General features: G+C 48.7%; 1 protein-coding gene across 3 annotated transcripts in view; it reads left to right on the top strand.

Moving 5' to 3' along the window:
- Positions 1-26,985, top strand: part of IFNAR2 (interferon alpha and beta receptor subunit 2) — a 56,498-nt gene that overhangs the window by 19,864 nt on the left and 9,649 nt on the right. The window contains exons 1-5 of one of the 3 annotated variants that reach the window (XM_004588618.2): positions 11,157-11,919; positions 13,932-14,055; positions 18,744-18,901; positions 21,190-21,356; positions 23,763-23,910. In XM_004588618.2, the coding sequence (XP_004588675.2) occupies positions 11,871-11,919; positions 13,932-14,055; positions 18,744-18,901; positions 21,190-21,356; positions 23,763-23,910 (646 nt within the window). In that variant the 5' untranslated portion in view covers positions 11,157-11,870. Of the gene's footprint in view, positions 1-4,907; positions 5,039-8,621; positions 9,520-11,156; positions 11,920-13,931; positions 14,056-18,743; positions 18,902-21,189; positions 21,357-23,762; positions 23,911-26,985 lie in introns of those variants that run through there. The other 2 variants (XM_058661699.1, XM_004588619.3) reach the window with 2 other exon arrangements.

Genomic DNA, 26,985 nt, shown 5'->3' with positions numbered 1-26,985 from the left:
TCAGATTCTCTTCTTGATGTTGTGGATAAATTAGTGAACAAAACGGGTAAGAATCCCAACCTTGTGCTCACGTTCCAGTAGGAGACAGAATAGCAAGGTCACAGATAAACTAGATCCTGTGCTGAGTGATAGTAGCTGTTACGGAAAGAAATTAAAGCAGAAAAGGGGTGAGATGAGCGGGGGATGGGGCTCACTTATTAAATAGGCAGCATCTCTTGGTTCATGTTCCCTAGAAGCAGAGTCTGGGCTGGGAATTCTTGCTCAAGGGTGAGCTATCAGTACGGGAGAGGACAGTTCAGGAGAAAGAAAAACGAGGATGGGGTGGTAGAAATGAACTAAGCAAGCATGCGGTCCCTTTCAGGCCTCCTTCAGGCATGACCTCTAGGGTTTTCTGGAATGTGAGTTGTACTCCCAAGTCAGTCAGTTGGTTGCTTCCTAATAGGGATCTATGATGGACACCCCCCCAGTTCAGTATGGCAGTCCCACTCTGGCCCAGAGCAATTCCTTAGAGGAGCACCTCTGAAACATGTCAACCAACAGGGGAAGTGGCACTTGGGGGTACCCAGACTGCCTAGGGGGATGTGAGCAGGACTCCTACAGCATGAAGGCAGGATTGGAGGAAAGACCCAAGAAAGGTGTGTCATGGCCCCTTCCCCCCAAAGATATCCACACCCTAATCCCTGATAGGGGACCATGCTACTTTCCATGACAAAAGGATTTTGTAGTTGTGATTACATTAAACATCTTTGAGATGGGAGGATGACCCTGGGTTAGCCAGGGGACCCAGGATGAGCAGGTGGGTCTGTGGAAAAGAGAATAGCAGGGCAGTGTGAGAGAGATGGAGATGCCATAAAGACTGCCATAAAATACAGAGCCTCTAGATGCTGGGACAGGAAAGGGCATGGTGTATTTCCATGCCAATACTGAAATGTTTAGATCAGAGAAACCCCTTACTATGCAAAATATATTTGTCATTTCATACCACTCATAAGAAATTAATCCGGAAGGAGACGGAGGAAGTGACGCAAACATAGGAGGGGAGAGGATTGCATCCCGAGGGTCCAGCAATGCAGGCTGTCAAGCCGGATCGTGTCTGGCAGGGTATAGCAGAAGTGAGCTGAGCAAGGCAAAGATGGTAACCTTGGGGTCAGAAAAGTTATCTGAAAGCAAAGCCCAATTATAGATACAGACTATCAGGTCCCAGTCTATCTTCCAAAGCTTTCAGTTCCTCTGTCTTCACTCATGACTGGAAATCAATACCTTGTAAAGACTAACTCCCTAAATTAAGGGTCAGGCAGGCCCCATGAGACTCCAGATCACAAACAGGGTGTAATTGTTACCTCCAACAGCCTAACTGTAGAGTCTAGTTTGAGACAGTTCACATGCACCCCACAGCCTGATCAAATAAAATAACCACCAATCTACCCATAGGCCCCAGACAGCCGGAGCCCGGTCTACCATCACAGCATTTTCAAAAGAACCCGCCAGCCTCCCATCACTGACCTATCCAAGGAAGGCCACGGACACAGTGGACCAACCAGAGACGTGCACGAGAGCCGATCACACCCCTCCTCGCCCCCAGCTTTACTCTGCAAGACTACCCACCTTAATCCACCCCTCTCCCCTGTGCAAGCGAACAGTAGCTGGCTCTGTGCTTTGCAAAATAAACACCTGCTTTGTTCAGCCACCCCGGTGTCAGTGATTGGCTTGCTGTGCATTGGGTGAGCTGACCCAGGCTTGGGGGGTTCTATGACATATAGGAACCCATTGTAGGAAACAAAGACCCCCCTCGGTTGCCCCCTCATGATCAAAAAATGTGGGATGGATAGGGAGCACCTGAATGCTATTGCCAGAAGCCAGGAGCCCAGGGAGCTTGTTGCATCCACCCAACCACAGAATGTTGCACACACCAGTGACAGTCACAGCAAAGTTTTATTATAATAAGAGACAAGCCAACCAATCAGGGCACAGTGCGGTGGCCTAGCAACTAAAGTCCTCGCCTTGAACGCACAAAGATCCCATATGGGCGTTGGGTCTAATCCCAGCAGCCCTGCTTCCCATCCAGCTCCCTGCTTGTGGCCTGGGAAAGCAGTCGAGGACAACCCAATGCCTTGGGACCCCACATCCGCATGGGAGACCTGGAGGAAGTTCCTGGCTCCTGGCTTTGGATCAGTGCAGCAGTAGCCATTGTGGTCACTTGGGGCGTGAATCATCGGATGGAAGATCTTCCTCTCTGTCTCTCCTCCTCTCTGTATATCTGACTTTGCAGTACAAATAAATAAATCTTTAAAAAAAAAAAGACAACTGATCAGCCTGGACCAACACCCCTTACTAGAGTGAGGTCCCAGACAGCACATTCACAGAGTTTTTATAGGTGCAATTTACAACGGCTTGTATGGAATAGCAAGGGAGAAAATGCTATGCATTCCCTGCCTATCCCAACTGGACAGTCTGTGCCCGTCTCTTCTCCAGCCCAGCAGCTGAGGTAACCAGACTCAGGATTGGAGCCACCTGTGATTTAACCAGACTTGGATCTTGATTCCCGGGAACTGAGAGCCATCTGTACTGAAGGTCACGTAGAGGCTCGGCCCCGCGAGCTCAGTCAGTCTCACACAGTTTCATAGCCAAGCAAGCAAAGCAGAAGTTACAAAAGTGAGAAGTATTTCAGTTAGCAATGAGCCATGTTTACTCCACTTTGTTTTTGACTCACTCTACAGGCTGATGCCAACCATCCAGGTGCCAGGTGGTGGTGTGGGTCCAGCAGGGCAAGCAAGAGAGCTGCTCTGAGAGACTGATCAAGCTTCATCAAGCTCTTGACAAAGTTCTTTGTCTTTTCCATTCAAGATCAGAGGAACCAGACATGCCCTACCCTTGTGACTCAGCTCACTGCTGGGCTTGTGAGATCTCTTTGGGTTTTAGCTTTTTATTGATTTTTCAAATTTTAACAATGAATGCAAAGAAACTTTCATAAAAGGCCAATTTTTAAAAAGCTTTACTTATTTATTTGACAGGAAGAGTAATAGAAAGAGACAGACAAATCTTTTCATTCCCCAGATGGCTGTAATGGCCAGAGTGGCCCAGACCAAAGCCAAGATCCAGGGGCTCCACCAGAGTCTGCCATGTGACTGGCAGGGAGCCACGTACTTGCCATGTTCGAATGCTTTCCTAAGTTCATTAGCAGGGATGGACGGGAGGCAGAGTAAGTAGGACTCAAGCCAATGTGCGTGTGGGACGCCAGCACCGCAGCGCCATCTGCACCTCCTGTGGCACTACACTGACCCAAAGGCTAAATTTTGAACACTTGGGTCTGATCACTCCTTTCCGATGTGGGATGATCTGACTCCTTTTTTACAAATAGGGTATTTACAACTTCTCCTGAGTCACAGCATTGACAGGACCACTCTCTCAAAGGGGAATATTTTCAAATAGCTTGTCTGCGTGATTTTTCAGGAATCTAAGACAGACTAATATGTTTTTAAGATTATCATCAAGCTAAGAACAAAAAAGTATAAGCTCTCATAAAAAAAAAATCAACCTTATGAGAATACCCCAGCTAGAGAAGAGCTGTGCTAACCCGTTAACTAGGACACATCATGTGGTTTGCAAGGTGTCTTTGGAGTAGTTTGAATGAAGTCCTCTGTTTAGTGCAGAGGAACTGCAGGGGTACGTGACTCAAAGCCTGAGCTGTTTGCCATTGCTGCACCTGGGAAGTCACTGTGGTTTACAGTGTCCTGTTGAGGAAAGTCAACTCTATGCATGTAAGGATTTCATACTGTGAAGGTGTGCCTCAGTAGCTGGGCCCGATTCCAGTCTCCACCCGTGATGGAGAGGGTCGTGGACTCTTGAATCTCATGCCGCCTACCAGTGCAAGGGCCCTTAGGAACTCTCCGTTGATTCCCTAATCTTCTGCGGGGCCAAGAGTGCACACCCATTTTTTTTAAAAAAAGATTTATTTTATTTTTATTGGAAAGTCAGATATACAGAGAGGAGGAGAGACAGAGAGGAATATCTTCCCTCTGCTGCTTCACTCCCCAAGTGGCCGCAACAGCCGAAGCTATGCCAATCCGAAGCCAGGAGTCTCCCCCGGGTCTCCCATGCGGATACAGGGCCCCAAGGCTTTGGGCTGTCCTTTCCTGCCTTCCCAGGCCACAGACAGGGAGCTTGATGAGAAGCAAGGCTCCTGGGATTAGAACGGGCACCCATATGGGATCCTGGCATGTGCAAGGCTAGGCTACCGTGCTGGGCCCACAACCCATTTTTTTCCCCTCATTTCTCTTCATGTATTTTGCTCAAGTCTTCAGGTACAAAGTTAACATGAAGGGAGATCCTTGTGGAACGTTAAGGGAGCTAGTCACGGAATAGTCGGCTTCCTCTCAGTCCCATCATACTTCGGAAGAGGCTAAGAGGCTGGTTTTGCTCAGCAAATTGCAATTTCCCAAAAGGAATTGTAAGGAAAGGCTGAAGGAACCTCTTCAAAGGTCAAAGGGAGCCCCTGAGAGCTCTGATTTTTGTGGTGGCCTGAGGCGGAATACCTGGGTTGCTTTTCTCCCATGCATTCTTTCCTGCCTGCCTTCGTCTGTGCAGTACATACTACTATGGGGATTTGCGATGTGGCTAGTGTCATGTCAACCGATCATATAACCAAAAATCCTCAGGGAGGGGCTCCTATACTGGGTAAGGCAGTGCTGGGGCAGAGGCTGAAAGCAATTTTACTTTTAAAAAGTTAAATCGAGTTCATTTTCTAAAAAAGGACACCCTTGGATGACTATGCGTTCTTTGGTATTCAAGCAATAGAAGACTTGGATAAACTGTTGGATTCACGTACACTTCTAACACCAGATATCGTGTGCCCCTGTGATTATTTCTTGCATTGCTTTGAAACAAAGCATTTGATTTTTCTTCATCAGAATCAACAGACTCTGCCAAAATAGGAGGAATCATTGTTGTGTCTTTGATAGCAATGGCCATTATGAGCATCACAGTGACCCTGAAACGCGCTGGTTGTATATGCTTAAAAAGCAACCTACCCAAAGCCCTGGTATGTAGCTTGACGTTTTTCTATGTTTATTATTTGTCTTTAACTGAAGGCATTTGCTTTCATACTTGCAAATTTTCACAGGAAATATAATTTTCTAAAAACATCCAGGTGCGTTATTCCCCTGGGTACTGCCTGTATTTCACAGTTATCTGTGCATTTTGTGATTGCTTCTTGTATTTGATCTAACGACGGTTGGCAATGATTCCACAGGACTCCAGGATTATTCACGTACCACGTCCCAGCTGGAGGGCTTCTGGATTGACTGATTTTCCCAGTAGTTTTTCTCCCCTTTTCTTTGTCCATTATGAATGGTGCATTGGAATTTTTAAAATAGATCACCTTTTAGTTTTAGATGACTTCAGTGAGACATGTTTACAAAATGGACTTGAAAATCTGAAAACTGATTTAAAATGCCACTAGCGATATATTTCTCTAAAGCTCCTCTGACATTCATTATTGATTGAAGATTTATTTATTTTTTATTTGAAAGGCGGAGTTACAGAGAGTGGCGGAGACGGGAAGATCTGTTTCCCTCCCCAGTGGCCATAATAACTGGACCTGGGCTCCTCCACAGCCAGCAACCAGGAGCTTCTTCCGGGTCTCCCGTACAGGTGCAGGCATCTTCTGCTGCTTTCCTAAGACTGCTAGCTTAGGGAAGTGGAGCGAGCCACCAGGACTCGAACTGGTGTCCACATGGAATGCTGGTGCCGCAGGCAGAGGTTTAGTGTGCCACCCAGGTGCCAGTCCTAGATCATGAGTTTCACTATTTTGTTTGTTATTAAGTATGTAGCAGTTCCCAGAAGGGACCCTCACGGTGGTACTTCCACTGCTGGTGGATCCAGCTGTTGGGCTGGCTTTGGTTCTGCTCATGGCCTCCACTCAGCCGAGTCCACATCATAATCTTTTTCACTTCCAAAGCTTCAGTTTTTTTTTTTTACTTAAGTGTTTCTGTCCATCATTTCCCCTATCACAATGCTTTATTTTTCATAGAAACACTGTCCTCTTTCACTCGGAAAGATTTTCTTCTACGTTGAACTCACTCACCTTATTCTCCAAACTTTACTAACGGTGTAACCAACTTCCCTTCACAACTGATAAAACTGCCTCCATTTTACAGGTTGTGACCTCATGTCTCTCCATTAAAATTTTACTCTATGTTGAAGTCAGAACTCTACGATCTAGTATGTTCGTTACACAGAGGTTAAAACTTTTAAATAGCGTTTTTCTTTCTTTTAAAAATGTAATGAGTATCTACATGTATCAGAATGTTCTTGGCACTGAGGATATAGAAACGAATGAAACAGGGTCCAGCACAGTAGCCTAGCAGCTAAAGTCCTCATCTGGTAAGCACTGGGATCCCACATGGGCGCCGGTTCATGTCCCGGCAGCTCCACTTCCCATCCAGCTCCCTGCCTGTGTCCTGGGAAAGCAGTCAAGGACGGCCCAAAGCCTTAGGACTCTGCACCCACGTGGGAGGCCCAGAAGAGACTCCAGGATCCTGACTTTGGATCAGCTCAGCTCTGGCCATTGTGGTCACTTGGGGAGTGAATCAGCAGATGGAAGATCTTTCTCTCTCTCTCCTCCTCTCTGTATATCTGACTGTCCAATAAAAATAAATAAATCTTTAGAAAAAAAAGGAAACGAACAAAACTGAACAAAAAGCCCACCTTTATGGAGCTTCAAGTATAAGGAGTAAGATAGAGACAATGACAACTTACAAATGATACACTTGTCTAAATAAAAAATCCTCATGACACTTAGAAACCCTGGAGATTCATAAGTTTATACACAAAAGATTAATAGCATTTGTTTGCTAAGTTAAATGTGAGACTGCTTTGCATTATCCAGAACATGAAGCATACATATGACAGGTGTGTTCCTGGTAAATTTCCACAAACTCACCATACTACTGTGACTCCTGCTCAGAGAACATGGTGCCAGCATGGTGGTGTAGCACATTAAGACCCTGGCTACCATGCAGGCATGCCATGTGGGGACCCATTTATGTCCTGGCTGCTCCACTTCCGATCCACGTCCCTGTTAAAATGCCTGGGAAAGCAGTGCAAGGTGGCCCAAGTGCTTGGAACTGTGTCACCCATGTGGGAAACACGCATGGAGCTGCGGGCTCCTGACCTCAACCTGTCCCTGGCTGTTGTTGCCACTTTGGGAATGAACCAGGCAATGGAAGATCTCTGTCTCTCTCCAACTCTGCCTTTCAGGTAAACAAACAAATCCTCTTAAAGAGAGACAGAGAGAGCGTGAGCAGCACCCCAGAAGGCTCCCCACTGCTACCTTGTTATCACCCCTTACCAAGGATAAACATCATCCTGGTAACCAACAGCGTGGATTAATTTTGCCTGACTTTGAACTTCATCAGAATAGAATTGCACAGTTAAAAACATAGTGCCTTTTAAAGCACTCAAAGAATAAATCTAACAGGAGATGCAGAGACTTGTGAAGACATTTATCAGAGCCCACTGGAAAGTATTAGCAAAGACCTTGTCAAACGGGGAATCCCAGAAGCAAACCTGCGCCTATGAAAACACAGCTCACACGGGCTGGTGAGAGAAAATAAGCTAGCCGGTCAAGGCTGCCCACTGGGGAGGGAAACTCCCCACAAAGCTCAGTTACAGGTGAACTGAAGACCAGGATGAGGAAGGGCTTGGGTTTTAGGAAGCAAGGCAGATGGTTCCTCACTTATGGTGTAAATATATATATATATATTTAACTTTACCATGGTGCAAAAGCAATACATGTTCAGTAGAGAGTATACTTAGAACTTCTTGAATTCAATACCTTAGTGTAATATGGCCTTCGTTAAGTGATTCAGCCCAACTGTTCCGTCGATGAAGTGCATCACTGAGTTAGGGTATCTTCAACTGATTGGCTTCACTGGGGATGTCTCCCCAGCATAAGCTGAGCAACATCTGTATAGGAGGTAAGGGAGTTTGTCTCAGACACAAAGAGCAGAAACAAATGAGTTTTCAACGAACGGCATAAACCACAGATAGTGAGAATACACAGAGCATAAGCAGTAGACATTATTTAGTGTGCCGGTTATATAAACAACTCCTATGAGTCAGTAAGAAGACCCTTAAGCAACCCAGGGGAAAAATTCCCACCCACCCGCCCCCGCAGCAGTCTGGCTAGAGCTAAGGGCAGACAGGTGTGTGGTGGGGAGTGCCTGTGCAGGACGGGAGGGCAGTGAGGGTGGCAGTGCTAAGCAGGTCTCAGCATCACAGTCGTTCCCATAATTGCTTACATTATGTTACGCACCATACATAATCGGGGACCATGTCAAATACAGGAGTATGTGCAAGTACCTGGAACATCTTAGATCAGGAACCTGCCAGGGGCTCTGAGAGTCAGTCCCCAGCTCCCTTCAGGGGACAGGCATGTGTGAGGAGCTCTAAGAGCAGTGCTCAGCCAGTGGCAACCACCATGTCACCATCAGCTGCTGTGCTTGGTGGTGAAGTCCTCACCGTCACCATCTCTCTGCCCCTTTGTACAAGCGCTCTAAGCGTCGTGACGTAAAAGGCCTAAACACAACTGATGCAGACTCTGCTTTTTTTTTTTTTTTAAGAACTTTCACAACGTTTTTGCCTGGATATTCCCTGATCTGCCTCCATCGGAAGCCATGGACACGGTAGAGGTCATTTGCGTCAACAGGAAGAAGAAAGTGTGGGATTACAACTATGATGATGACAGCGACAGTGATAATGAAACAGCCCCCAGAGGCAACGCTGGTGGTTACACCATGCACGGCCTGTTAGGCAGGTCTGTCACTCAGGACTCCGCCTCTCCGGCCGCCTCGGAGGGGTCTCAGTCCCCCGACCTGGGCACTAGGGAGTTGGACGTGGAGGAGCTTAACTCGCCAGAGACCCATGCTGAGCCACCCACGAGCCCCAGGTGGGACTGTTGCCCCTCGCCCCCAGAGTGCACCAGTGAGAGGCCAGAGGGCCGGACCACAGACCCCTTCCCTGATGGGGACAGCTGCTCCCCTGTGGGCTCCGGGGATAGAACTGTCTTCAATGTTGATTTGAAATCTGTGTTCATGAGACTCCTGGACGAGGACCCAGAGGAAGCCCCTGGGAGGTTGTCACCCCTCCCAGAGGACATCAGTGACCTGGAGGACCACAGTAACCCGGAGCCAAGCCTGCTGATGTCCAGCGCGGAGGCCATAATGCTGCCCAACCCCAGCACCTGCTCCGAGTGCCAGTGGCCTGAGGACACTCCTTCCCAGGAGAGTGGCACTTCAGACTCTGAGTCCGACTCCGATGTTGCTGCGGGGGGTGGTTATATAAGGAGATGAGCCAAAAATGTAAACCCACCAAGGACCCACACGGGTCTGTCTTCTCGGACCCTGCTGTGCTGCTCTGAGGTTCACAAGTAGTCTCTGAGAGGAGTAGGACAGTAGTCTCTCCTGTTCCTCCTGGTGACATCACCTGTGCAAGATACCCAGGATGGGAAGCACCGTGTCACTCGGTGCATTATTGCCAAGTTCAAAGTGATACACTCTTTGAAACGGGCCTGCTGTATCCATTCCATTAAGCGGTTGTGCCCAGGAGCAAGGTTCCCTGTGACTTTCCAGGGCGATCTTGTGGCCTTGTGGTAAGTCTGAGATAAGTACATTGGGCCCGGGGAGATCCAGAACCAATGTGGTGTAACAAGTAGAGACCAGAGACCAGCATTATCTGGAAAGGGTAGCCAGGCAGGCCTGCAGTGGGAGAGGGGCAGGGGCAACGGACAAGAAAGGCGGACATCTCCCTGCAGGTGGGCATCTCTCGGATATCTACCTCCTGTACTGTGAAAACTCTACTGCCAGCACCTCCTCCAGCTCTCTGAGGTGGGGAGGAGGGAAGGACAGATCACAGATAGTACACGCCCGAGAATCAGCCGGGTGCACTAACAGACCGAGGACACATCGCATAGGCCAGAGGAGCAAAATATCAGGGTCATCTTTTAGTTAAAAAAAAAAAGAAGAAAAGAAAAGAAAAGAACAAAAGGGCTTCCAAGATTTCAGAACAAACATGGCAGATAACTGCTAGAGAGGCTGTTTCAGACTGCAAAGTGCTGTATGCCAATGCCGGGTGTTAGCCGTGTGCTTGCGTTTCTTGTGACTCAGGGAAAAAAAAAAAGTGAGGTTCTAGAATGTCATGGAGCAAACAACAAGAGGCCTGAGCTGCGATCAGAGCTCGGACTGCCGCCGTTTTTGCTGGCGTGGGTCTGGGCATTTTGCTCTGTTTCCCCTGACCTCCACTGCCTCATTCAGGAAATGAGGGGAGTTGACTAGGTCATCACGCTCTGAATTGAAGGGAAATAATAGGAAATAGGAATTGAAAAAAAAAAAAAAAAAAGCAAACATCCGGTGGGAAGGCGTGGGCACCTCGGTTCTTGCTGCCTGCACTCCGAGAGTGGGTTTCTTGGACCTGTCCAAAGATGACAGGCTCAAGTTCCAGAAGACCTAGCTCTACGCCCAGGTCATTTTGTAACTTTGCTCTCAGATCACTCTGCAGAGGAGGGCTGGGAGTAAGAATCCACAACATTCCATAGGAAAGAGCCCAGAAACACATAATCCTTGTGGTGCCTTCCGAAAGTCTGCACTTCCAAAGTGGCATAACCTCGGGAATGAGCTCCAGAGCTCGCCTTTGTGTGAACACCTCTGTGGAGTTCTGTATGGTGGCTGGAAGCTGGGGACGGGTAATACAAAAACACTTTTAATACAAACTTGCTGTGGTTGTTTCTGATGGGGCCCGAGGACGGGGGAGCAGCTCTGGGATTCTGTGGGCACCTGGGCTGCCCCCTCCCCACACATCACCCCAGGGCTCCTGGTACTGAAGGCAGACAGTGCCCTCCATTTTCCCAATATGCCGCTGACTTTCCAACCTCATCACTGCCCACATTTAGGAAGAGGAAATGAAAGCCTTCTCAGCATTTCCTTGTGAAGGAAAACTGCTTATTGCAAAATAAATGCCCCCTGGCACAATGTGGCCCCTCCGAGAGGTGGGTCAAGAACACACTTGTGGGTGGATTGCTAACAGTGCTTTTCAGCCCCTCTCCTCCCCCGCCCCGCCCTGCCAAGGAGAGGGCCTTGCTGAGAGCCTGTTGGTCCTCTGGAGGAAATAAAGGAACAATGAGACACCAGCACCGCCCCAAGCTCCAGCCTCTGGCTATAACTGCCCTACCCCCACGGGCAGTTCAAGTGTGTGTCTGAGTAGTGTCAGAAGTTCCAGGGCCGAGGCTTTGGCATGGTATCCCAAGTCAGAGTCACTGGCTTCGAAGCCCAGCTCTGCTCCAGGTCCTGACTCCCTACTGAAGGTCCTCTAGGGCAAGCCTGTGGCTGGGTCTCAGCCACCTGCCCGTGTGCATGGCAGGATTGGTTCCAGGTTCCTGGCTAAGCCCAGGCACTTTCTGGGCACTTGGGAAATTAACCAGCAAGTAGGAATAAACACTCTCCCTCTTTCAAAATTAAAAATTCCCGGAAAATGAAATTAAAACACAAGTTTATTTTGATACAACATAGTGTTGAATTCAATGCATAGCTTTTAAAAAATATGTATTTAGCATGAAGTTTTTGCAAATGCCTCTGTGTGTGGATTTTGAAATTTTTACAACAAACTTAACTTTTATATCCATTTTCCCGTGAATTTACTCGCCTATACCTTTCTTCCCTGGCTCCTCCTGCCATGCCCGTGCCACTGACCTTTGGGGGTGGTGCAGGTGGACCAGACTGGGGGCGGAGCCTGACCGCCCCGCCCCACCCGGTTCCCGGAATAGGGCGCGGCGGCTGGGGACTTGAGCCGGGCGCTGTCAGGGCCGCCGTGGCGCGGCCATGGCGCCGAGCCTAGGGAGCTGGTTGAGCAGTTGCTTCCTGGTGTCAGGTGAGTGGTCGGGGGTGGGGAGGGACGCGGGGCCCAGACCCGTCTTCCGACGCCTGCGCGCCATCCGACCAGCTGAGCTTGGCTGCACACGCAGGGCGACCCCGCATCGTACCACTGGAGTGCCCGAGCATGGCGGCACTGTCGGCGTCGCCGCGCGGTGCAAGCCCCGCCTGTTCCCCCGCAGGGGCGCGGTCTGCACCTGCACACTGGGAGCCCTTAGGCGCCTTCATCCCCTCTGCCCCGCAGCGCGGTCGGTCCTCAAAGGCCATCTCCTGAAAGGCCCACGGCATCCTACGGTGGCTGTTATCAGAACCCCCTGAAGTTCACCGTGCGTTATGGTGGCACCTGACACCCTCCCAGCGCGTTCCACAGACTCCACAAACCACCCCACCGGGACACAAGTCTTCCCCAGCCACTGCCGCATGCTCCATGCCTATCCTTAGCACCCTGGAATCTCACTCAGTTCTGCGCACCACAACCTCCAAGTCTAATTCTTCGGGCCGGAGCTGTAACCACACCATGTCCCTCCTGTCCCTCTCCCGACGCCCCCCCTCCCCCCGGCCCTGAGGACTCCGCACTGTTGGATTTTCTGCTGCTTGGAGAGCTATAGACCACCACTTCTACATCTCTGTGTAGCCAAGTCTGCCTGCCTTCTTACCTGTTCCCCTCCACGTTCTGCTTTGGGGGTTCCTGCAGGATCCTGGCATGAATTCACCACTCCATGGAGGCCCAGGATTCCTGGGTTGGTATCTGTTAGCAACAATTGGGTAACAAGTGGTAGCTGACTGCATGCCTTTCCTGTTACATGTCTTAGACATTTCTAGGACAATTTTTAAAGCCCAGTTTCTGTCCCTAGCACACCACTGTGAGCCCTCCAAGTTGCATTCATTGTGTGCTGATTTCTCAATTTGAATCACTCCCGCCTCTCCAATCTGGTGCCACTCAAAGGCAACTCTTGGTTTGTTGATCCCAGCCCAGTCAAAGTATCAGGTGCTGAAGCCAGATGTGCACATGGGCTGTAACCTCTGCACAACAGATGTTACTGAGCAGTCTAGAAGCCATCTCTCAGGAAACGTATCCAAAAAGCTATCTGACTTTGGGGCTGGTATTGTGACATATCAAGTTAGGCCACTGTCTACAACACCAGCATCCCATATGGACACTGGTTCGAGCACAGGCAGCTCCACATCCTTTCTAGCTCCCTGCCAATGTTCCTGGGAAAGCAGTGGAGGATGGCCCAGATGCTTAGGGCCCCTGCACCCATGTGGGAGACCTGGAAGAAGCTCCTGGCTCCTTGCTTCAGGCTGGCCATGTCCTGGACATTGTAGCCATTTGGGGAGTGAAACAGCTGGTGGAAGGTCTTTCTGTGTCTCTCCTTCCTTCTCTGTAACTCTTTCAATTAAATAAATAAATCTTTTTAAAAAATAATAGAGCCCATCATAGTGGCTAAAGTCCTCCTCGCCTTTCACATGCCAGGATCCCATATGGCACCCTTTCTAATCCCAGTGACCTCACTGCCCATCCAGCTCCCTGTTTGTGGCCTGGGAAAGCAGTCGAGGATGGCCAAAAGCCTTGGGACCCTGCATTCTTGTGGGAAACCCAGAAGAGGCTCTCGGTTCCTGGCTTCGGTTTGGCGCAGTTCCAGCCATTACAACTGCCTGGGGAGTGAATCAGTGGACAGAAGATCTTCCTCTCTTTCCTCCTCTCTGTATATCTGACTTTCCAATAAAAGTAAATAAAATAGAATGATAATAATAATCCTACCCCATCTGCCCCTTACCGCTTAATACCCAAATCCAGGTCCGTGTCATCCTTCCGTGCTTCACATCTGCCCTCCCAGGAGTTTTTTTACTTGGTTCTTCAAATAAGGTGGGCATAGCTAATCTCTCTCCTTCCCCGCATGGTGCTGGAAGACCCAGCGCCACTTCAGAGAACCCAGTGTTAGATATGGTCATTTTTATGGGCAGCCTCTCATTGGAAAACGTTGTCCATTGTGTTGCTTATGTTTATAGCACTTGGCATGGTGCCACCTCCTGAAAATGTCAGAATCAATTCAGTTAATTTCAAGAACATTCTACAATGGGAATCACCTGCTTTTCCCAAAGGAAATCTGACCTTCACAGCTGAGTACCAAAGGTGGGTCTGGACCCATGTTGGTGGGAGGTAAGCCCTGGGGCGCATCACACAGGTGGGATGCCTGAGGTGGGGGGTGGTGGGAGGAGGCTGACTGTAGTCTGTGCGACCATGACCCCCTGGGGAGCCTTCTTCCTGGCCTTCTTCCTGGTCTTGTTGTTTCTGTCCAGGGAGTTCTTGGGATCAGCTTCTCCTCCTGACATTGGCTTGCTGGAATGACTGATGGTCTGACTTTCCCAGGGCTGATGGTGGATAAACATGCTCGTGTGTGTGTGTGTGTGTGTGTGTGTGTGTGTGGTCAGCCACAGAGGCAGCCAGAGATCTTTTGTCATAGTTGATGTCCTGGGAAACTTTGAAAAGTGTGTGGAAAATGGAACTGAAAGACAAGTTTATTTTGGTGCCAAAAAAGTCAGAATCTATGTCTTTGAAAAGTTCATTAAAAAATGTGCAATGGAAAAAAAAAGCCTGGGTTTCAAAACAATGTTAAACTTTGACTGATCTTTTTAAAACTGAGTTTTTAGCTATCTATCTATTTATTTATTTATTATCAGAAAGGCAGATTTACAGAGATATGGAGAGACAAAAGAGAAAGATCTTCCATCACTGGTTCACTCCCTAAATGGCCAAAATTGACAGAGCTGAGTTGATTGGAACCCAGGAGCTTCTTCAGGTGTTCTATGTGGTTGCAGGGTCCCAAAACTTTGGGCTACTCTCTGCTGCTTTCCCAGGCCACAAGCAGAGAGCTGGGTGAAAAATGGAGCAGCCAGGACATGAACTGGCACCTATGTGGGATCCCGGCACTTGCAGGGTGAGAATTAGCCAGTTGACCCATCATACTGACCCTAAGTTTTTTGCTTTTTAAACAATTATTTAATTTATTTGAAAGACAAAAAACAAAATTTCCATCTGATAGGTGAGTCTCCACATGTCCAATACAGCCAGGGCTGGGCCAGACCAAAGCCCCAACTTGGAAAGGGGCCAGGCTAAAACCAAGCAGCCTGAGGTCAGTCTAGATCTTTACGCGTTTGGGTGGCAGCGGCCCAACCACTCGCATCACGGTCAGCTGCCTCCTGGGGTGTATGTTAGCACAAAGCTGGAATCGGGAGCAGGGTGGGAATCCCCGGGCTCTCCAAAAAGGGTGCACATGACCCAAAGGCTTTCAAGTGCTGTCCCAAACTTACCTTTCAGTTCTGTTTTCTCCTTGTGATTTCTGAAGTTGTCTAGTTGTGCGTGTTTGTGTGTGTGTATGTTAAGATGATGTTGCTCTCATCTCTCTTAGAGTGGCAGTGCTAGAAGCTGACAGTGTACGCATTGTGTGCATGGGGAGCCTGGTGTACTAAGGTGTACTAAGCTGGGTATTCTAAGGTATACTTAGCCTCAGGAAGCCCTTACTACCATGTCGCCCACCCCTCCGGTGGATCAGAACAGCACGTGGCTGCGCTGGGGGGCGGGAATGCTCGGTTTCCCAGTGGCCACATCCAAAAGTGAAAGGGAGGCAGCTTCTCCAGCAGCGGTTCCCAAGGAAGGGTGACTGGTGACTGTCCTTGGAACAGTCATCTCAGCAGGGCTTCCTCACGTTCCAGGCAGTCCCTGCCGCCACCCTCCCACGGCAGCCTGCCCTCCCCATCCCCAGCCACAACAATGAGGACCAACCAGCCCTTCTGCAGGGTAGGAGGCAGCTGGAGCCCAAATGCCATGGATCCCACATGGTCTCAGCTGGCTGGTGTCCTGCAGACAGAACCTAGAGGGAGAAGTGGAAAGCCGACATATCATATTTCAAGTGTGTTGGGGTTGCCTTTTTTTTTTTGTAATTGAAAAGGCAGATATACAGAGAGACAGAGAGAAGGAGATAGAGAGAGAAAGATCTACCATCCACTGGTTCACTTCCCAAGTGGCCACCACAGCCAAAGCTGAGCCTATCCGAAGCTGGCAGCCAGGGGCTTCTTCTGGGTCTCACATGCAGGTGCAGGGTCCCAAGGCTTTGGGCTATTCTTTGTTGCTTTCCCAGGCCACAAGCCGGGAACTGAATGGGAAGTGGAGCAGCCAGGACATAGAACGGTACTCATAGAGAATCCCGATGCATGGAGGGCAAGGATTTAGCCATTAGGCTATCACTGTGGCCCGGTGTGGCTTTTTAGCTTGTCAGTTTCTGAATAATTGCAAATGGTCACGACAGTTCAAAATTTGAAGTGTTACGTGAAAGAACATGTGACCTACACGCAGATTCACCAGTTTTTTATATTTCCTCTCTCTCTCATCATGCCCTTTGCCCCTTACTGCAGCAGTGTTTCACAAGAACAAGGCCATTGTGCATACACAGCACAGTTATCAAGTGCAGGAACGCTGACAGAGCCCGCCCATGGCATCTGCAGTCTGGAGCCCGGTTTTGTCTGTTTCAAGAATAGAAGAAAGATCCTTCCACACTTCTTTCCGCGCTTGAAACGCATTTCGCAACACTGATTGCCTTTGGCCTTTCAGCTCTGTTTTCTGCACTCAGTCTGGAAAACCAGAGACTTCGTTGTGGAACATTACCTTGCTCCTCGAGCTCTCTCCCAGTAGCTTCTTCTGGATTGTTCTGGGCCTGCCTTCTTTCCTACCATCACACAGGTGCTCGGATTCAGCTATTCCTTTTTTTCTTTAATATATTTATTTACTTGAGAGGCAGGGTTACAGAGGGAGAGAGAGAGAGAGAGAGAGAAAATATCCTATGTGCTGGTTCACTCTCTAAATGGCTACAGTGACATCACAAGTGCCATCCTCTGCTGCTTTCCCAGGCGTGTTAGCAGGGAGCTGGATTTGAAGCGGAGCAGCCCCACTTACAATTCAGCTCCTTGGTTATGACCCAGGAAAGCAACAGAGGATGGCTCAAGTCCTTAGACCCTGCAGTCATATGGTAGACCCAGAAGAAGCTCCTGGCTCCTGGCTTCAGATCAGCTCAGCTCTGGCTGTAGTGACCATTTGGGGAGTGCATCAGCAGTTAGATGCCCTTCTCTCTGTTTCTCCTTCTCTCTGTAAATCTGCATTTCAAATAAAAACATGAATGAATTGTAAAAGAAAAAGATGGAACAGCCTAGACTTGGCCCAGCATGCATATGAAATGTTAGTATGCAGGCGGCAACTTCACCTACTATGCCTCAGCGCCAGCCCCAGCCATTCTTGTTTTGATACAAGGTGTCAGTGATTTGCTAAAGGTGTAGAGGCAGGAGGTGGATGTTCACCAAGAGGCCTCATATGGGTCTGAGGTTTCTACTGCAAAAAGACAGACCCACTAAGGTAGGTGTTGTGGAAAATTAGACAAACGCGAAGCCTGTCCCTGAGAGATTTGACCTCGAACGATCTGATGATACTTGTGTGGTTCTGTAGAGCTCTGTTGTATGTGTGCAGCAGTTACAGTAGGATGGGGCGGGGGGACCAGAACAAGGCAGCCCTTGCTTCAGAGGGGCTGTTGGTCATTTTAGCATAGACACATGCTCCCTCCTTCAATGAGATGTAAGTATAGTGAGTAGGCCATGTTTCCTATTCCATGGGGAGGAAAATATTTGTAAGTGAAATAAAAACAAAAGAAGGCACAACAGCTTTGGATGCATTGACACAATCATTTGAGGAAAGAAGCTCCCCTGTGTGAGAAAGCTCCCTGAATGAAATGGCCCTTGGGTATTCAAATAATGGGGTGTTGGGCAGCCTTGGAGAGTGATGTGTGGGTAGAATGTGTGTGACAGATTTACCAAAAAGAATCAATTGTGAAACAGGTTCATCCCCGTTGTCCCTATCTGCCTTCTGAAAGGACTCTTAGAATGCCCGTCACTGTCTGGCTGTTGCTATGATGTAACATCCCAGGCTGAGTACTATAGCAAGCAATTATTTGGCCCAAGATTCTGGTGGCTGGAGGGTCCCAGCAGCATGGCACCATTATGCTCAGACCAGCTCCTGGGATGCATTCCAACATAGCAAAGCAGCGGAAAGGGAACTGATGGAAGGCCTGGCCTCACTCCTAACAACTTATGCTCTTGAGAGCTAACTCATTCCATGAGGCTGGCATTAATCCTTTCCAAAGTGATACTTCCATGAACCAGCCCCCACCTCTTTTAAAAGGTTCCACCAGAAGGCCAGTGTGATAGCTCAACTGGCTATTCCTCCGCTTACAAATACCAGCATCCTGTATGGGTTGTCAGTTCATGTCCCAGCTGCTCCACTTCTCATCCAGCTCCCTGTCTGTGGCTTGGAGAAGTAGCAGAGGATGGCCCGAAGCCTTGATACCATGTACGCACCTGGAGATCAAAAAAGGTCCTGGCTTCGGGTTGACTCCGCTCTGGCTAGTACACAATTTGGAAAGTAAACCAACGGATCGAAGATCTTTCCTTCTTCTCTCTGTAAACTACTTTTCCAATAAAAATAACTAAATCTTAAAAACAGCACACTGGGGGACAAGGCTTCCAGCAAGGGAACCTCTGGGGGCACATGCAAACAATACCTGAGCCATAGCATGTCTCATGTTATCTCAGGCATCACTAAGGTCCCATGGAGCACAGTGTGGAAAATACTATAAAAAAAGCTTTCATCATGCTGATCAGAACTGGCCACCAAGAATACAGTTCAGTTTCCACTCCTATCCTCTGTGAATCTTTAGTAACAGAAGGCCTGAGAGACACTGTAGTTAGAACTCATGTGCTTCTGTCTTCCTGGTCATGAAGTTACAGGAAGTTCCAAGACATGTGCCAGAGGACGACATTGACGGAATGCAATTTCTCAAGTCTGTCCAAGTACGGCGACCACACTTTGAGAGTCAGAGCTGAATTTGGGAATGAGAAATCAGACTGGGTGTACCTCCATTTCTGCCCTGTGGATGACAGTAAGCCATTTGGTTCTTTGTGTTGTAATGTCCTCCCCTTGCCCTTGGTTGGTTAGTCCACCAGCTAGAATACTTTGAGCGCTTGCAAAACGGACAACAGCCTTGTGCAATGAGCTTGGGAATATATTGTCCAGAGGCCTGTAGCCTTGAAGAAGCCCATCGAAGGAACATAATAAATAAATGGCTAACTTTTCAGGGCCATCAGGGAGTAAAGGAGTTGAGCCAGTGCTGTTCTTAAGAACGAGATTGAGCTTGTGGATTTTCTGAAGGGAAGTTAGTTTGAAGTTGTGACTTAGTGGAATAGGAAATAAAAGGCAGTAGAATATAGGCAGGTGTGGAAACAAAGATCTCATGGCAGATGTGAATCCAAGATGAAGGTGGGTTGCAGCTGATGGTTGGTTCACACTGGTTGGTAAACAAAGAATGTCCCCAGGTCAGATTGGAAAGGTCAGAGGTCAGTAGGTGAGCCTGTTTATTTCAAAGCTCTTTGAACCACCTTACTTCCTTGGGAAGTAAGGAGAACCAGAGGTTCTGAGAGCCTGATTAACAGGAGTCAGGTGCAGCCCCCGGGAGTGGGTAGAGAAACTCCTCCAAAGAGTTGTCTCTAGGTGGGAAGGGTTTCTGTTCCAGTCCCCTGCTCTGACCCTTTGTCCTCAACAATTCCATCCTCTTTTGTGACTAGGATAAGGCTAGGGACCCCTTCTTTCCTTTCTCAATTCTGTCCCAAGCTTGGGCAGAAATTTTCCTTGTGGAGACAGAAATTATCAAAATTTTCTTTTCTAAAGATAACTTTAAAACTTATAAAAGCACAGTTATAAAAGTAAAGAAAAAATGAGCACATAAAGAAATAGAGCTTAACAGTAGTCAACAAACAGCACAGGTTTCATACCCCTGGTTTCTGCTGGATTGGAAAGGCCTGGAAAACAAAATGGTATCTGAATGTGTATAGTTTATTTTTACAGTGCAACAGCTATTTATGCAGTACTAACTGTATGAGATGTTATAGATAATTTGTATGCAGAATGTACATGGGAGATGTGTACATCCTACTGTGTTTTTCTGCAGAAGTGAACATCTTAGAATCACCCCCAGGTGTGAGGGATGACTATCCCGATTTCCGCTCCTGTAACTGCGTTCCAGGTCCTGATTGATCCCAAATCCTGTTTTAGTCCCATTCTAAGGAAGCCCCCTTTGAAGGTACACAGCTTGTTGTGAGTTGTGCAGATAACAAGGGACAGGACAAAGCACACACAGGATCCTGTATCCTCACTCCTAACAACTGTCAGCCTATGTTGACTAGTCACATCGAAAGTTCTGTGTTGCAGTGACAAAAGGTGCTTCAAGATGTCATATAGTACCCACTCATACTCTGGGAACATATCTGACAGAGTTCTCATGTCTGGTTTTCAGACCAACAGAATAGATAGTACAGGGGCAGACCCCCCAAAAGTCGCAAGCCAGAGGGAAATGCAGGATTCCACACCTCAGAGAGTGCCGAGCACTTCCTGCGCCAGGTGCTCTCTTAGTGTTAAAGCAGCACCTGTAAATGAGAGTATGTGTTCCGATGGGAGACCTGTGATACACAGATAGCTGTTGTGTGGCAAGTGAAGACTGTGGCTCTCAAGAAAGCTAAAGCAAGCTAGCAGGGCAGAGACAGGAACTGCTTTTTGCAACGGGGGATAAAATTTCATCTCTTAGAGGAGGTGGCATTTCAACAGAGGCCCACATAAAATGAAGGGGTCAGCCACATGATTGCCAAGTGAAAGGTGTGTTGGCAAAAATCCAGTTAATTATGTATGTTAAACATTTAAGAGCAACCTATGGGACTGCATCATAAAACAAATTAAATATTTTTAAATGTGGAAAAAAACATGTAAGGGTAGCTGTTAAACTGTAGCTTCCAACCCAGCAATGAGAAGAAAATTCAAGCCAGAAGAAACCAGAAAAGGAAAAGAGGATAAGAGGCCAATCATAAGCATATTAAAAATGTTGAAAGTTATCTGTTAAAACAAATAAAGTAGTGGAATTGGAATGATTCCATATGTATCAAAGAATTACCATAAATATAGATGAGCTAAGCTTCATTAACAACAATTTAAAGTTATCACTTTTTTCCAATAAAAGCCAGCTGTGCTCCTTGCACATCAATATGTGTCATAGCAACCATGTAACAGAGAGCAATGCACCTGATAGACTCCTGGCTCTGCACAGTTGTGAAGAATTAATACTGATCAAGTTTTTGAAGTGTGATTTTTTTTGATCGTCATTTTGTTGTTTCTTATGCCTAGCCATCATTGGACCTCCTGGCATCCAAGTGGAAGTAATTGCTGATTCTTTACATTTGCGTTTCTTGGCCCCCCAAATTGAGAATGAACTTGAAACATGGACCATGAAGAATATTTACAACTCATGGGCCTATCATGTGCAATATTGGAAAAATGGCACCAATAAGAAGGTAAGTGTGGGTGGTCACAGGCATTCCAGATGAAGACTCTGCCCTTGTCTGAAGCCTTGGTGAAGGAGAGAGGAAACCAGAAGGCCGTCTAGGCAGGGCCTTGCAACATTAAAGAAGCTCCCAGGGCTAGTCCTCTGAAAGCAGCAGCTTTCCAGGCCGAGACTTCCCGAGGAAGAGCATGGAGGGAGATGATCACAGTCAAGTCGGCTCCTTGAAAGTGTCAGGAAGTGGCGAAGAGTGAAGCTGAGTCAGCAGTTGGCAGGGGAACTTGGAGTCTGCTGACTTAACTAACTACCACTGTCTGGTGGCATCAGCCCAGTAGACCCATGGCTATGGCAGGCTACTCGGGCACAGCCAGGGCAGCCCCACCCTTGGACTAATGCTGTTTGCATTGTCTTCCTAGTCCTGTTCTAGCCTCAAGTGCTTTTGAACAAAATGCCATTCATGGCCTGGAACTGACTTCCATAAAATGTTCGATGAACCAAGTTGCAGATATGTTATCTGCCCAATCATTGTCGATATTTTTTTCATTCTCAAGAGTTTGGGAGAAAGGGATCACCTATGTTTATTTTAGGAATGGATACAATTCAATTTATAGATACACGCATGGTTACTCCAAGAAAAATTCCAAGCTTAAAAAAAAAAAAAAAGACCATATTCAAGGAAATTGAGAGACAGCAGAAATTCACTTCTCATGGTTGAGAAGGCTGGGAAGGCCAAGGTCAAGTGCCAACCAGGTTCCTCAATGTTTGTCGAACTCTGCTTCCCAGGCAAGGCTGTGTTGCCTCTGATGTGGCACAAGGCCAAAGGCAAAGAGAAGGAGCAGCTCTCAAGCCCCTTTTGTCAGAGAGCTAGTCCCCAGTGCTGCAGGCTCTCCCTCTGCAGACTGCCTAAGGGCCCCATCTCTTCATACTGTCTTGTGGGTGCTAAGTTTCAACAGTGGTAGCAGGAGGCATAGACTCAGACCACAGTGACAGGAAATCTACCTTCTTCGCGGAACACTCAGTTTTGCTGACAACACCCTAGGAAGTGCCAGTCAAGTACCCCAGGCTCATCTGAAGCAGGGGTCTCTGCTAAGTCCTGGGCAACCACGCCAAGACCAGATCCCTCGGTGAAGGATTCCTTCCTCAGTCACTGGACACAGTGCCTCGCACACCCTCCTGCGTAAGGGGGGACGCAACCTTGTAGTGAATGTAGTCTCCTGTCTGGAGCTCGCCCACAGCTCAGCCCCCCGGCTGCTCCTTGATCCTCTGGCTTCACACCTCACAGGCTAACATGGGCCAAGCCGGCAGTGTCACCATTCGCAAGTCACGTGACTGCCTCTGGAATGCAAGCATCCCCCAGGGAGCTCTGCGAAGTCTCTTTGTAGATGTGATGCCTCCTTACTGGCTTGCCGCTGAGTGTTGTCTGTGAAAAAGAAACTGAATTGCATTGCAAGCCATTAGAGGCGTTGGGCTTCTGGAAGTGAGAGCTAAGGGTGTGTAGTTTCGTTTCTAATTTATTTAGGAGGAGCCAAACCACCCGTGGGTAGAGTGGATGCCATCCAGTCTTGGCCTGCAGTGTAAGCTTCTCCAGGGAAGGAATGCAGACAACCCTCACCACCGTGCCCTTTTGTTCCCTTTTAATTCCCTTTCTGTTGCCAGGAACCACGTCGGTTTCTCAGATTCAGAATTGCGTCACTAAGTGATATCTTGGGTGCAGATTAAGCCAGATTGGGCAGTCAGATTAAGCCAGGAGGAATGGTGACATCAGCCCCTGGCGTCTTCTTGCGCATGCCAACTATGTTACCAGCTTGGGGGCAGTAGCAGGATACTGCTGCTGAAGAGGCTCAGGCGGCAGGCAGTCCTGGGGGTAACAGTTCAGCACCAAGGTTCAAGGTTCAAGGAGGGGTCCAGGCCTTCCCCACAGCACCTGCTCATTGCCGAGTCTAACCCCTCTTATAGCAGCATCACCTTGGCCCCCACTTTGGTCTCCCAGTCGCCTGCCCCTATGTGTGTGACTGCATGTAAGGACACCAGTCATACTGGATCAGGGACCCACCCCAACAGGCCTCGTAAAGACCCCACTTCCGAATAAGCTTACATTCGTAAGTACTGCAGGGTCGCAGCACCCTCTTCCCAGGGGTTCTCATCAGACACTGTTCAACCCACTGAGATGGATTTACACTTTTCAGAAAGGAGCCAGATGGGGTGTGTGTGTGTCATTTAAGATGGAGGATTTAGGAAACAAGACGCTTTCCCTCAGCATGACAGCCTTTAGACAGGAGCCCAGCGCCCCGTTAAGAGCTGAGGGGAGCTGCCTCCTATTCCAAGTCACAGGCAGAGGTCAGGACTGGTGGGAGTGGCCGACAGAGGGAGAAGACGCTCCTTTCACTGAGCATGCTCCTACTTCCGTCCCCATCCAAAGGTCCACGTCACCCCGCCGTATGACTTCTGGGTCCTCAGGAGCCTGGAGCCCTGGACCACGTACTGCGTTCAAGTGCGAGGGTTCCTCCCTGATCGCAACAGGACAGGAGAATGGAGCGAACCAGTGTGTGCGCAGACAAGCAGTGACGGTGAGTCAGACAGTGCCCAGCCTGTCACGCTGCCTTCCCTGAGCACTGCCCTTGACTTTGTGGGTGCCCAGCCTGCAAGCATTAGGGCTGGACGGCTTTGTAGGTACCGGAGCATTCAACTCCATCTCCACCCAGTTCAGAAATGTGCACCTGAGGATGATGCTGTGGCACCACAGCTGAAACCACCACCAACTCCCATGTTGGAGTGCCTGCTGTTCTGCTTCTGATTCAGCTGCCGACCAACGTGCCTGGGAATACAGTGGACAATGACCTAAGTTTTTGACCCCTGCTTGCTTGCTTGCTTTTTTTTTTTTAAGATTTATTTTGATAGGGCAGTCAGATATACAGAGAGGAGGAGAGACAGAGAGGAAGATTTTCTGTCCACTGGTTCACTCCCCAAGCGGCCACAACAGCTGGAGTTGAGCCAATCCAAAGCCGGGAGTCCGGTACCTCTTCCGGGTCTCCCACACGGGTGCAGAGTCCCAAGCCTTTGGGCCATCCTCGACTACTTTCCCAGGCCACAAGCTGGGAGCTAAATGGGAACCAGGACCACCAGGACTAGAATGGGCACCCACATGGGATCCCAGCGTGTGGGAGGCAAGGACTTTGGCCACTCCGTTATCGAGCTGGGCCAGGCCCCTCCTTTCCATGTGGAAAACCCAGATGAAATCCCTGGCTCCTGGCTTCAGCCTGACCCAGCCCTGGCTGTTGCACCCAGCTGGGGAATCAATTTCTAAATAAAAGCTTCTAGAAAATTCTCTCTCTCTCTCTGTTTTGCAAGATCTTTTAAAAAGGGAGCTCTGCACTCCTACTCCCAGCCTCCCAGGCCTGGTTACTCAGCCTCATGCTGGGAAGGGCCATGCCCTTCTGAGTCAGCTCTTTCAGTCTCATACCAAAGGGGTGGAGGGGAGCTCAGGTAAGCTGAGCTCTCCCACCTTTGCGGAGCTCATCCTTATCAGGGATTGGGGTGTACCCCGCCCCCTGCCTGCGCCTCTGTCCTTCCCAGGCTGCACAGCTCCAGCCCTGCAAATACGGGATGGGAAAGAAGGATCTGGAAGCCTCACCTTTTCCCTCAGTCATTGCCTCTTGTTTCAGAGGCACCCCCAACCTCCAGCCCTCCCCCCGTGCAGGGAACCCACAGTATCCAGGACTTCCATGTTGGTGTTTTTGTTTTGGTTTTCTTTTTAATATTTGTTTCTATAATTAATTGAAAGAGTTACAGATAAAGAAGGAGAGTCAGAGAGATGTCTTCTCTCAACCAGTTCACTCCCCACTTGACTGCAATGGCTGGGCTGGGCCAGGCTGAAACCAAGAACCAGGAGCTTCATCTGGGTCTCCCACATGGGTGCAGGGACCCAAGCACTTAAGCCAGCCTCTGTTGCTTTCCCAGGCCATAAGCATAGAGGTGGATTGGAAGTGAAGTATCCAGGATGGGAGCCAATGCTCATATGGGAGACTAGCACTATAGGCAGAGGCTTAACCTCCTATGCCATGGCACCAGCCCCTGCTCATTTTGTTTTAGGATTTATTTATTTACTTGAAATAATTATGGAGAGAGAGAGAGAGAGACTAAGATCTTCATCTGCTGGTTTATTCCTCACATTGCTGCAATGACTGGGGCAGAAGCCAGGAACCAGGAGCTTCATGTGGGTAGCCACATGGGTGCAGGGACCATCCTTCACTGCTGAAGGGAGCTGATTCAGAAATGGAGCAGCCGGGACTCGAACCAGCACCTACATGGAATGCCGGCATTACAGGCAGTGTCTTAACCCACTATGCCAGAGAGCTGGCCCCATAAACAGGTGCTTCTTGAAAGAGATAGAGGGAAGACGGGGAGAGGAGACAGGGCGGGTAGTGAACACAGGTGCATTGCAATTTCAAGGTCAGTGAGCACAGTAGTGGCCTTGGTGTGGTGGACAGCAAGCCGACTTTTTTTAATCACATGACAGCAGCTGGCTCAGCAAGCTTAGACCATGGAAGGAGGAATATGTAGCAGCTTGCCTGTGACCTAAAACAGCATGAGAACTGCGATTACATCACCAAAGAAAGTATGTCAACTAGCTTGTGAATGTCGATGACCAGCCGTTAACTGAGTACAAGACTTTCGCAAAAGGGAAAAGCACAGTCCATTGAAAACCTGTTTTTGTCTAATGCCAATTCTAGCGCTTCTAAAAAAAATACATTAGTTTCATTGAAATCTCACAAGTTTTCTATGAGAACGTTCTAAGGCGCTTCTCCCTTTGTATCCACAGGAAGAGAAGGTTCAGAGAGGTTAAGTAACTTCTTAGGGCACTCAGCTTGCAAAGGACGGGAACAAAGCAACACAGAGCAGTCAGTGCCCAGGTGACATTTTTATAACTGACTACCTAAAGATTAATGTCAGAGGTAAACTGAGGCACCATGTCCCTGTGGTTGCCTGGCAGTAGGGTCAGGTGAGCTCATACAGGTTGAAGAGCTGTTACTCACCAGATTCGTCTAAATTCTTCCCATTCAGCCTTGAAAGACATTCCTAAATCTGGATCACCCTAATCTAGTCACCAGCTTATCTGTGATGCTGAGGTCCCAGAGCTTTGTGGGTGATTCTGACACATGCTAAATCACAGAAGCACTGAAATAGGAAAGGCAGGTGGATGAATGAGTAGTAGCTCCTAACTTCCTCAGAAGCTGGGGTGTCAGGGACTAGGGGGATCCCATATTGTCAGCGAGGGCATAGCCTGGGGGCCGCACCAGCCGGCTCACTTAGCGCATGCACCAAGAAAGGACTTGTTCAATGCATGGGGGAGAAAGAACCATCCCTTGGTCCTAGGACAGGGAGACATTTGTGGGAACCTGGAGTAAGTGTCGTTCTTAACTCACTGGAGGATTGTTGTAGAAAGAGTTAAGGTCGATGTCACAGAGAAAGAAAACACACGCGGACAAGGGAGAGAAGGAAGCAGGCAGAAGATACAGCCAGTCCTGCCTGCTTCCCTCTGTGCAGCTGCCACATCTGCCCAGGGATGTTTAAGGAGCATCCACTATGGATCACACACCAAGACAGGTGCTGAAGGATGGCAGCAGGTGACGGCAGTGGGTGTG

Source organism: Ochotona princeps, chromosome 3, assembly GCF_030435755.1.
Source record: "Ochotona princeps isolate mOchPri1 chromosome 3, mOchPri1.hap1, whole genome shotgun sequence".
NCBI classification, from domain to species: Eukaryota; Metazoa; Chordata; class Mammalia; order Lagomorpha; family Ochotonidae; genus Ochotona; species Ochotona princeps.
Note: the sequence above shows the minus strand (reverse complement) of the source record. Positions and strands in the feature narration are given on the sequence as shown.